The 13,237-nt window shown below is 32.8% G+C and overlaps 1 protein-coding gene across 1 annotated transcript in view; it reads left to right on the top strand.

The window, feature by feature from the left end:
• Positions 1-13,237, top strand: part of LOC118181217 (uncharacterized) — a 119,616-nt gene that overhangs the window by 89,443 nt on the left and 16,936 nt on the right. Inside the window, exons 26-30 of the mRNA XM_035350298.2 lie at positions 1,960-2,094; positions 2,182-2,266; positions 6,912-7,000; positions 7,139-7,201; positions 9,752-9,844. Of these exons, the coding sequence (XP_035206189.2) occupies positions 1,960-2,094; positions 2,182-2,266; positions 6,912-7,000; positions 7,139-7,201; positions 9,752-9,844 (465 nt within the window). The remainder of the gene's footprint in view (positions 1-1,959; positions 2,095-2,181; positions 2,267-6,911; positions 7,001-7,138; positions 7,202-9,751; positions 9,845-13,237) is intronic.

Below are 13,237 nucleotides of genomic sequence, written 5' to 3'. Positions count from 1 at the left end.
AATTTGTCCAGGACTATTAATTTCTTTTTGGAATTTTGCATTGATTCACTATAAACATTGATTCACTTTAAAATTGTTGCCACCAAATATTAGAGCCCTGTATTATAATTAAAGAAATAAAATAATGAAGAATCTGCATAAATATAAGTATGTTTCTTGCCTTGGGAACATACTTACCTTTATGCAAAATATAAAGCAACGGTACCCAGAGCCATCGAATTTTGAATAACGTACGTCTCCACCCGAATATGGGCATCTGGAAGCCCACCTTTGCGATTTTTTTTATTATCTATTTCATATTTTGTAAAACTTTAACGAATTTTTGATTAACATACTCAATAATTTCAAAGCGAGCAATGGAAACACTGTATGGGAAAAAAAAAAAAAAAAAAAAGTTTTTTTTTTATCTCCAGCGCCCGAAACTGTGTATTGGAAGTTTTAAAGATATGCTCATTTCTAAAATTATTTTGCGATATTGCTGTTAAGCTGAATTTTATGGTTTAAGTGCGAAGAACATGATATTTAATAAATAAAGGTGACACACAAAACGTTAAAAAAAGTCCCTCTGGGCCTAATGTAAAATCTGGAAGCTTTCAGATTTTATTTTATTTTGAATTAGTTTTGTTATCAATATTTTGTTCTTTATTTCTTTTTTTGCGTATTTTGTTTTTAGGATACTTTACTTGTATAATATATTTTTTAATGTTTTCATATTTGTTGATGGATGTCTAATATGGTAATGCTTTGTCAGATTGCAAATGATCAGAGTCGTGCTCTTCCCCACAAATGCACATTTCTGTGTTGGAAATTTATCTGGCATGAAAATATGGAGGGGGGGAAGGGACAGTGCCATGTTAGACTGTAGTTGATATACGGGTTACTGAAACTTGCTACTTCACTTATTTTTGTAATTATTTTAGAAAAGCTTCTGCCTTGATAAGAGTCTCCCACTCTTCTTGCCATATTTTATTTTCCTGTTCTTGAATTTTTTAAGGAAGGTTTTGATAATTTCACTTATTGGATTAGTAAATTAATCTTTAGTAAGACGATGGGCTGTTTCGTTTTTTGCAATGCCATTATGGGTTTTGAGTCATTTGAATTTGAATTTTTTTGAAAAAGCTTGGACAACTCCATTGTTTCCTGCCACATTTCCTTGCCACGTTTCTAATTCAGTGCTGTTATTTGGAATCATAATCCAGCGACGCCCTCCTTTTATTCCCTTTTTGGACCGTCGGTACATATTATTGGATAGATATAATTCGCTTTTCCATTATATTTCAGTTGAATAATTACATTAGGATCTAATGCAAGATGTCTTCTATATGGCAGTTCTGGAGGAATTCCTGCAGGTATGCATAAAGTTTGGTTAGAAGTCGTTCTGTATGTTTTTGTGATTTGCAAAAGAAACGATCTGTGGATGGTAAATAGAATTCTCTTTTTCCTTTCGTTCAGCTTTGATGTCCATATTGTTGCCCCTTAGCTAACAATACTAGTGATTGCTATTCTATAGAGAATCCTATGAGTATGTGATTTCATTCCACAGCTTTGGACTGAAATTCAAAGCTCCGTTCTGAAATTTGATGCTGTTTTAATTTTTAGTTTTAGTTCTCGTAAATGCGTTGCCATTTTAAATTTATTGTGTAAAGTAACGCTTCGAAATTTTCTCTCTTTGTTTATTTTTATTCTTTGCTTCTACTGATATGTTTAGAATTAACTGCATGAAATATCGAGCTGATAGAATTGAATTTTAGGTCTTAGAATGGAAAGAAGGAAATGAAATTTATTCTTGCAAACAAACGTATTGCCATATCATTATAGAATAATATTATTTTTATATTTTGATAAGCTAATTTATAACTCATCCTAAACGTCTGATGATATCAGGAAAAGGTAGAGAATGTTACGCTTACCAAAATATCGAATATAATAGGTTTTTTTTTTTTTTTGTTTGTTTTATAGGTTTTATGGATAAATCAAAAACGACTTCGAAAGGAACAAAAAGCTTATGCGAAGTATCGTATTCAAGTGGAAAAATTTAAAACTTCCAAAGATCTTTTTGATCATCTCCTGCAAAATTGCTGCAGTATACTCAATGTAAGTTCCACAAAAATTTAACGCTTTGTTTCAACTGATACAGACAGTTTGATTATTTACAAATCTGGATAATTAATTTCATTATAGGCTTATGTACCTAACATGCTAACTTCTCAAGCATCGATGGTATGGAATTTGTTTGTTTTCACCATTCTTGGCAAGGCTAGAGGAGGTAAAGTATAAATGCCGTTTCATCATATAACAACAGTTTATAACCAAATGGATAACTACATATCAGATAGCTTTGGAAATACAGTAGAATCTCTTTTAACAGGCAGCAACGGTACCTCACTGATTATGAATGAGAGATTTTTAAGGATTATTGAATCTATATTTCTAGAATTTGCCATCGTTTGATCTACTGGCCACAATTAAATAAATAATATCGTAAAACATACAGGTTATTTAAAATTAAAACACACAGGTATGATTTTGTAATTCAGAAAAATAAAATTTAAAATTTTAAAATTACTATATATTTTGTCGCATGAAAATTACAGATTTCTTAGTATGATATATAACTTAAAATATCTGCTTCCTTACGAGATTCTCGCCGGTATTTTAAAAATTCTCTGAGTATACAATAAAACTTCATAACATTATATACTGACGTAGATGGATATTGCTCGGCAGATCTTATGAAAGTCTGTAGTCATTTAGCTTCCTTCCATATAACTCTCTTATTCTCCATGTCGTCTTCTTCTCCCTCCTCCTAATCATCATCTTTCTCCTTTCTCAGTACACGTCCGATTATTTTTGCCGTCTTCTTAAGAACAATTTAATGAAACAGACTCATCCATCCAAGACTACACTTCCTTTTTACTAACACTTATATTCTCAGAAAATATGACTAAATCTAAGATGTTAAATACGGACGAGCGCTGGATGAGTTTTAAATAAAAAATAAATCTTAGTCCCTAGACACGTGATCTAGGAACATGGTCGTAGACTGCAATTTATACCGACGGCGAGGTAAAGTAATATTCTTTACATCTTTCCAAGCAAGAGCCAAAGTTAATATGACGTCTTTCAATATGATTTGTTTCTGAAAGGCATCGAAACTCTTTCGAAAATTCACACATCGACGCATAAAAAGATATCGGTAGCTTCATCTTCATATTCTAGATAATTCATTAGTTAAATAAAGCTAGTGTAGGTAGTTGGCAGAAGTATAATGCAAATGTTTTCAACTGGTAGATAAGATTATTAGCCCATTTCATTCTTATTTTTGTCATAGCCCTAAGTTTTATATTTGAATTAGAACTTCAAACGTGCCTTTATTTTAAAACTGCCGTTAACCTGGTGCCGATTAAAGGGATTTTTCTGTATTAGAAGACTAGTTTAAACTATAGTCATAAAATTACTTCAACATGATATATTGTTCCCCCTTAAATTTGTTATCAAATATACCCGTGTCGAAACATAGCTCGATAATACATGTTGTCGCCCAAATCTAAAGCGATATTACATACGAACAGAACTGCCTACGTAAAATTTGTTAATTACCAGCAAAATTTTGACTCTGTATGCGTGAGGATAATATTAACTCTGGGGAGGATGTAAGTATAAAATGAAATAGGTATTTTAAAATTTTACACATTTGAAAAGACTATGAATATTCACAACTAAAATCAACCGTCAGTATGTTCACTTTGAGCAGCAGTACAGAGGCAACATGGTAAGAAATGCTCTTGATTGATTGGTGGATTTCATCTTCAGAGCTGTGCAATTATATTTCGGCATCTTTGCTCTAAATTCATCAGTTGCTCTAGGATGTTATTAAGAAACGGAACATATTTTACCAAATGATATTTTACACATTTTTAGTGTCGGGAAAGAGTTTTTATTTCATTGAAATGCTGTAGAAAGGTTAAAAGGTAGAATGGTATTAGCATTGCCTTGTATAAAGCTAGATGTTTTCAAATCCTCGAAAAATTATCTACTGAGGTTACAATAATTTCAAGCGTAAATTATTGCTGTCAAAATGCAACTAATAATAATTAAACGTAACCTACAATTAAAGACTTTTCATATTATGGCATTAAGAATAATTTCAGCATGTATCGTCAAGGATGCATATTGAATTATTTCTCTCGTAAGCCTGCCTTCGAATGTGAACACTTTGCAGAAATTGAATCGTCACTGAAGACGACACATTTTTTTACCATATCCCTTAATGATATGACATATTTTGTCGAAAAGTACTCAATGGACGGTAAATGCTCAAATCCTTTCCATGCACTGGTTCTTGAATAATGGTAGCAAATAGAAGCAGACAGGTTGTAATCTGCAGGACTATGAGAGTTCTGCCTTAAATAGGTGCTAATATGATATGACAATATTCTCTTGGAGTTGTTTTCTTGGTTACTGAGCTATCTAATTCTTTACTTCTGCTGTTCGTAACGCGTATTGCTTTATAAATGTCGCTGATGCCATCCGTGAATGGTGATCATCGTGAATGGTGATGTAAAGGTTACACTTATTTCTTGCATTAAAACTTGTTATCATCATAACTTGTAGTTTCCACGTCTGTGCTTCAGCTGTTAAGCAATGTAGGCTTTCTAGATTTCTGAAAATGTGATGCAACGAAGTCGTTAACATGGACCTTATAAGAGATAGACTAACCCAGTGGGCGGGGCGCGCGTCACCAACATGTCGGCAAGAAAGAGTAGGGACGATCTGGTTTACTTTAGCACTGAAACTTATGGCGTTTGTATCATATAACTCTTTTTAATTATTAAATGTGATACTTTGTATAGTGATGAGATTATGAAAGCCACAGTTTTTTTCCAAATAGGATTTAATGTATCTCATTAAAGCACTTTTTACTGCATTTCGCGCAATTTTTTCAGGCGTAATTCTTGTACAAACATCTTTACTTTGGTAAAACGGTAAAAACTCTAAGCACAAAATTTATGAACTTAATTTTGCGTACAAATAACGTAAAATTAAATAAGATTGATAGTACGTGATGCTTTAAATAAATAAGGTAAAATTTAAACAAGATATGATATTTTTTTTTAATTTAATGACCATTTTCAGGCAGTGATTTTCAAAACTATAATAACATTACAAAACAATCATTTATTTTATTATATCACCATTAACTTATTAACATTAAAGTGGAATATTTATTTTAGTAATTTGTAAAATTCGGAGCATAAAATTTTCTGAGTGTAATGAAGGGGGAAAAAAGATAAAATAAAATCTAGAAGCACTCAGATTTTATATTACGCCCCAAAGGAACCTTTTTTTAATGTTTTGTGTGTTACCTATATTTATTGAACATCATCTTCTTTGCCCGTAAATCACATACATTTTAAAACAGAATTAGAATTTCCGCACTGGAGATAAAACTGTTATTTTCTGTAGAGTGCTCGCTCTGAACGCGTTGAGTTTGTTAATCAAAAATTCGTTAAAGTTTTACAAAATATGAAATAGATTAAAACAAATTCGAAATTCGGCCGTCCAGATGCCCATGTTCGGGTGGAGGGTTACATTATTCAAAATTTTATGGCTCTAGATTCTGTCTTTTTTTGTCAGAGTGCGAGAAACATAAATAATGAAGAATCTGCATGAATACATGTAATTTCTTTAAATATAACACAGGGCGATAATATTTGGTAACAACAATTTGCAAGGAGACACGGACATTTATAGTAAAACAGCGCAAAATGCCGCTTCAAAACTAACAGCCTTTCTAGGCTACCGCCCCTTTAAGCTAATAAATTAAATTAACAGTAAATAAAAAAAAATCTTATGCAGCACTAAAAATAAATTAACAACATAATCATTATAAAATACAAGCAAAATTTAATTATTACGGTTAAATACAACTTTAATATTAGAATTAAATGTATAAAAATTATTAAGGAGTCAAAAGTGTTTATCACTATGATGTATTACGAAATATAATTGAAATAAAATTCCTTTATATAAATTGTGCTATAATACTCATCTATAATCTTAAAAAAGCAGAACAATTTAGAATTTTAAACAAAGCTTTCAAAAATTCGTTTTTAAATATTTTATATTTTTTTACTTACTTACACCAATAAAAAGCATAAAAATCGCAAGAGAAAATTGCTTGTTTGAAATTTTCTATTAGTTCAGATTTAAAATATTATTTTCTAAAAGTAGTAGTTGCAAATTTCCTTACAGCATCAGAAAAGCTAAAAAAAAATCATCCAGCCCTGAAAGCATGCAATAGCTTTATAATTATTTGGAACGTTAACTATGCTTGATAAATATGCTAAATTTTCAAAAATAAAAATATGTAGAAATTGTAATTTGTGAAATGAGGCACTACAACCAAGTTTTTCTTAACAATTATACACGCTGCAATAGGCAACCACTGTTAAATTTCTGAAAGTCGTCCCTACTCCTCCGGATGTGATCAAGGTAACAGCCGAGAACGCCTCAGATGAGGGAGAAAACCCATTTGGGTTAGTCTATTTCTTATAAGGTCCATGGTCGTTAACTGCTAATTAGAACTGCTATCATCATATTTAAAATCCTTAGCAATTCCGCCGTCATATGGATAAGGATCTTCAAACTGCATTTTTCCATGCAGTAATTACATACAATTGTGATCAAATTTCCAGCTCCTATTGCACTTTGTTACGCACAATAGAGGAAATGTATAAAACTGAGATGTTATTAGATCAAGTTTTATGGAAGAATGTCATTTTTTCAAACACATGAAATACAAACTTAATACCACAGCAACTAAATTGAGAAGAAAAATGATGTTTAAATATTTTCTATGGGTATCGTTTTTTAAAACAGCGTTCAATATTCCTTTTTTTGCATTGCAGGATTTAGCAACGAAGTTTACAGTGATCTCGCGTATCTTCTAAAAACGAGCTGTGATGTAGAAAGTGCAGACGTACCTTCAGCTATGCAAGTAGGTAAAAATCATGAAAATTATTTTCTTGCATATGTCAACTCCCTTCGCATATTATATAATAACTATTCTGACAATTAATTAAAGTTTAATGCAATTATTTTGAAAAGGCATATAGCGTATTTATTTATTCCACAGAGTCTGGCTTTCCAGATTTCTGAAGCAATTAATGTAGAAGAATTCAAACGCATGAGTGTTGAGGTAATTAACCATTATATTTTTCTGGAACTTTATGATATACTAGACTACTTTTTTATGAACATAAAATACTTAATCTCCAAACTTTCTCAGGTACTGGAACCTTCTCAAAATTCTAACTGAGGACTCTAGATTTTAAATATTCATGTTTATACTATATTACTGCATTTCTCGTGCATCATCCCAGGCAATAAACGAGTAGATTTACTGTGCCTGTGCAATTCATTTCAAAGACGTTTTACAATATTAATGCAAAAACCTTTTGTTCACCTTCAAAACTTTCAAAAGACTTTGAGGACTTTGGAAGTCTAAAACAGAAAATTAATGCTACAAAACCATTGCAGGCCCAAACTCAAAAACTTCGAAATTGGATGTCTGCTTGTTTCTATAGATTTAACATGGTTAGATAATTTGATATTTCAAATGTTTTAATTTCAAAGTCTCTAGAAATTAAAAGAAATCAAATAACTCAATAGTAACAGCGTATTGCTGTTGAAAATCAAACAAGGCAATACGCACAGCATGGTAATTCAGCATTACTAGAGTGATTGAAAATGCATTGATAGTGTGCAATATTTCTTGCTCAGATAATGAAGCTTGGCTCAAACGCAGGTAAGGAATTGCTTCAACGAGAATCCTAAATAATATTCAAATGATAATTTATACTTGCGGGAAGTCTTTTATATGGCTAGTCATTGATGTGCCTAAAATATTAGTATAATCTTAACCTTTCTCTATAAATCGGGTAAATTTTTCAAAAAAAAAAAAAAAAAAAAAAAAATCAACCATAAATAGTAACCTAGATATGAGCTTAACTGAGCTTCCTTTATACGGATCCGACCTGTTTGCGTATAATCCTTTATGCAGTCGAAGTTTGACTGGCTTCTCTGTCCAAGAATACCCAACAATTAGTATGTTGCAAATTTCTGACAAAGCGGAAACGACTGCAGTGCATATTGATCCTTTTGTTTCAGACACTGTTATGTCATCTGTTTCACTTCAGATTTCGAGAACTTTGGCTGAAGCACCGGGCATTAGCTCTGTTGAGATGAAGGTTATTCACATCTCTGCGATTACATGGGAGTTTCTTTCACTACTCATAAGGCTGGTATTATTTTGTTCCTGTATAGTTAATGGTAGGCTGAGTTATCTAGAATGAAAATATAATAGGTCATGAACAATCCATTTAAGTCAACCTAATAAATTTTTCTGTTTAAGTAAAAAATAGCGCTATCAGGTCTTTGAAAAGTACTAGTTTAAATTTAAGTACCACTTGTTCGTTTTTCTGCTTACAAACTTTGCGCAGGATAGGCACCTCCACGATTGCAATCATAATGCTCATACACTTCAACAAGTATCTCTTTCGATTCCTTATTCACACTTAACTATTCAGCTGGAATTCAGTAGTAGTTTACGAAGCAAATAATTCTTTCTCTAATTTTGATTCACTTTATAGTTCGGCCTTACTGTTTCAGAACTGTATGTTTCACTCAAGTGGCTTCCACTGTAGTGCGATATGTCAATTCAATTGAAACTCTGGACGAGTAGAACATATGCTAATCTAATATCAATGTAGTTAACCACTACACATAGATTAAAATAACGCATTAACACGGCTGCGTTCAGATTTCCAGTGAAAGCGTTTTGGATCGATTATACAGGGTTAGGATATTTTCTTTTCCGGAAAGGCGGACACGTCGAAAATCTATAAGGTGTGTGATAAGCCTTTTTACAGTACATTTAGTTATGTTATACTTTTCAGTATATTATAGAGGCACACTGAAATTCAGTAGATAATTGTGATCCATCTTGTCTGTGCATAACAAATTAAAAAAGAAATACTTACGAAGAAGTAATAGCATACATTGTTCTCAAAATCAGGCATTACTTTTACCGGAAACTGTTGCTTATGCATATTACATTCCGATGCTAGTATTTGATTAAAACTTGTGAAGGGGATGAAAGTTATTCATTGGAATATTTTGATGCAGAATATTTGTAAAAAAGTAGTTTTTCTACTACTATGCGGTTTGAAATTATACCACTTGCTATATATATTTAATAGATTTATAAGGTATTTCTCCCACTTCCCTAGCGTGCCTTCGTGGTGTAACGGTAGCACGATGGGCCGGTATTCCAGAGGTCCGTGGTTCGATTCCCGGTGAAGGCGGTTGCATATTTTTCATCTTTTCTGCTTCCAATTAATCTAATGACTCTACAAATTTATCCAGAATTATGTGAATTAGACTAGTATAAATATGCATTTTTGCAAATAATATTAGGGAGATTATTTTATAGTTCATCTCAACTGAAATGCTTACATTCAGAATAATTTTGTGAAACCTTTTCTACGCAATTCTGAGTCGGATTTTACATGAAAAGAAACATTTTTATTTATCCTGTTTCTCCTAATTATTGCATATAGGAAATGTAATTTCAATAAATAACGTTTAATTTCGAATGACAATTCAAAACTATAGCTGAAGTATTATTTATATAGCTTTTCTCTAAAAATTATATATTTACGTAATCATTCATGGACATCTCTTATAGGAAGCACTACATTGGCTTCAAAACACACCGTCTGCAGCTGGAAAGAAATTTCGAGAGTTTTTGGAGAAACATGGACATAGATGTTTGAAAGAAGTAAGTTATTAAAATTATTTTCAAAACGTACTCCTAAAACTCTGTCATCCAATGCAAACGAAGTTTATTTCTTTTTTCTCTATTTGTTGCTTGCCTATTACACGAGCTCTGAAAAGAATATACACAAATATTTTTTTTTTCACTATCGTTTCTGAAACTCGCAAAAAAAAAAGTGTACCCTCAAACATTTTTTTTTTAAATTTTTAATTGCATACTGGCCAGCCAACATATTAAAACATGGGAAAGAATTACATGAAGTATCTTCTTTTTCATCTATATCTCTGTTTATACACATTTATGCACTTACAATATCGAGATTGAAGCTTTTTCAGTCAATACTGTTTCATTTCAACTAAGCAAAATCAAAAGATCAGTATCTTAACAAAGGCATTAACTTTAGCAAAACGATTGCTTAAGAGCATTTACTAAGTAATAAAGCTGATGACTTTTGCACAGTATGCATAGTGAATAGCTGCAGAAGAAGACTAATAGAAGAAGATTGGTGATACTTGGAACAACCTATAAGGTGTGGGCCGGGCATGCCGTATTTAGTAAAGGACCTCAGTATTGCTATATGTGGTATAAGTCAGGAGCTGCAAGAGGGATACTTCTGCTAACGTTGAACGTTATTTCAATTACGGTGATAAACTCAGCTTTTGTAGCATGCGCAAGTCATGGTAATCTTTACACACTATATAGTGTCGAAATCCGTAGACTGATTCACGTGCCTGTATTCTTTATCATGAACATTTTTGGTGGCACGCAGTTATCGATGCTGGATTCTTTATGACAGGATTTCTCAGATAAATCCATTTATTTCATCATCAAATAGACTAAAAAACTCTTTTATTGTACCTATCTAGCGATTTCTTTGCATTTGCATGGCTTATGGGACTCATGCAGGCGGAATTTTATGATCTTGGCAATATTTCCTTGTGAAGCACTTGTATCAATTGTAAGGTATTTTTTCCCTCGTTACCGTGTACTTTCATGGTGTAATTGGATGCACATCTAGCAAAAGTTCAAATCCCGGGAAGGGCATTGCTAATCCTTCAAGATTCTCTATTTAAAAAAAAACCTAATGACTAAACGTGGCACCTGAAACTAAAATGCTGAGAACGATAATTCATCATTTTGAGCATGACTCAGCTCCCCTTTAAGTGGGAATAGTGTAGCGCATTTTTTCCCTCTTCTTGTAGTCCTTAGCAGTAGTGATGTAATTGGAAGGACGTTCGGCTAGTACTGGAAGGTTCGGAGTTCGAATCTCGACGAGGCCACTGCTAATTCTTCGTCATTCCCTGCTACAAAAATATTCCACAGATCCTATACAGCCATCCTTGTGAACCTCTAATATATGGTGTCCGCCGACAACATCGCGGCAAAAACATCGAGGATGAAAACGTCGCGGAGAAAACAACGCAAGGCGAAAACGTCGGGCTACAAAACATCGTGGGAGAAAACATCGCTAAGAGAAAACATCGCGTTTCTAAAATATCGTGGTACAAACATTGTCGTCGAAAATAAAGCGGTTCTAAAACTTCACAGTTTAAAAACAACGACGTCGAAACTATCGTGGTAAAAAAATAAAGTATCTACAAGTCATCGCATGACGATAACATCGCAGACATGCTTTTTTCAGTTTTTAATAATTGTAAATGGATATTCCCATAATGAATTGTGAGCGCGAGATGTAAAGAAGGATAATTTTTACTTTCACATTTTTTTTAACTAATAAATTTTTGCTGAAAAAGTAAAAAGGAAACTTATGCATAGAAAATTAAATGAAACTTATAGATTATACTTTTCATGAAATATTACCAGTAAGAACTTTATAAAAATGATTTATTAATGACCTTTGTTAGTTAAGTATGTCGGTTTAAAATTCTATTAAGTGCTATAAGTTGCATTAATTTTCTATGCTTAAGTTTCCTTCTTATTTTCTCAGAAAAAATTTATTAGTTAATAAAAATAAGAAAGTAAAATTTATACTTCTTTCCATCTTGCGCTCACAAATCATTATGGGAAGACCCATTTACAGTTATTAAAGCCTGAAAAAAAGCATGTCTGCGATGTTATCGTCATGCGATGACTTGTAGATACTTTATTTTTTTACCACGATATTTTCGACGACGATATTTTTAAACTGCGAAGTTTTTGAATCGCTTTATTTTCGACGACGATGTTTTGCACCACGATGTTTCCTCCCACGATGTTTTGTAACCCGACGTTTTCGCCTTGCGTTGTTTTCTCCGCGATGTTTTTGTCGCGATGTTTTCGGCTGTTACCTCTTCTTAACTTCCTTTTCAGTGGGTATAGTAGTGACATCATCACATCTGTAATGACACATCTTTAATGGAAATTGCATGTTCCTGGTGGAAATGATATATTAAGAATGCCATCTCCATGAATCCCACAGAAGGAAGTATTTAATCAGCCAAGACATTCACGTAAGACGGATATATTAGGGTTACAGCCGAAAACATCGCGACAAAAACATCGCGGATTTCCATTAAAGATGTCCTACTCCAAACGTGATGATGTGCCAGTATATCCCATTGAAAAGGGAGTTAAGAAGCTATTCCAACTACATAAAAGGAAACTTTTTTGCCACTGTTCCAGAGGTTTACTACTTGAATCCATCGCTTTTGCAGTAAACAAGCCAAATGAAAGAAGCATGAAAAAGTTAGGAGCCAGAAAGAGCTTAAAAGGTTCCCTGCAAGACCGTTTTTTGAAGACTTCCCGTTCAGGCCGCGTGGGGCGTATGCGCCCCACGCTTTACATTTGTATTATTTTGTTTCTGGCGATCAAACGAAAATTGCCCATCACGCCGTACGATTAACATCAGCAGTAGTATTAATATGCCCATAATTGACTGCGTAATGAATTTTTAAAAAATTCTTCATTTTACAATGATAATACCAAATGGCTTGAACGGAAAGTTACTGCCGCGTGGGGCGCATACGTCCCATGCGGCAGGGAACGTGTTAAAAATAAATAAAGAGCTTGGAATCTAAATAACCGGCTCGGTATATTAACCATTGCACTACAAGAAAACATGGGAGGAATACTTCTAATTTTTTACAACATTACTCTGTATCAGTTAAAATGACGTTAGAAATGTATGATAGTTAAGAGATGAAAGAGATGCTCGTCAGTTTAAAAACTGGAAAAACCCTGAGCTTATGCTCGCTACTTATTTAGAAGAAGTAAATAAATCTCATCAGAACAAACAAATCATTTATGTTCATCAGTTATTAAAAATGACAGATTTGATTTGTATGTACTGTGTCCAAATCACTAGATGCATAACATTTTTAGATTGTTTTAATAGCACATGTTTTGAAAGAATGCTAGAGGTAGACGGTAATATGTAACTGTTAAATGTTCTGAACT

The sequence above is a fragment of the Stegodyphus dumicola genome, chromosome 7, assembly GCF_044657685.1.
Source record: "Stegodyphus dumicola isolate Sdum_Otavi_A_Nest chromosome 7, ASM4465768v1".
Classification (NCBI taxonomy): Eukaryota; Metazoa; Arthropoda; class Arachnida; order Araneae; family Eresidae; genus Stegodyphus; species Stegodyphus dumicola.
Note: the sequence above shows the minus strand (reverse complement) of the source record. Positions and strands in the feature narration are given on the sequence as shown.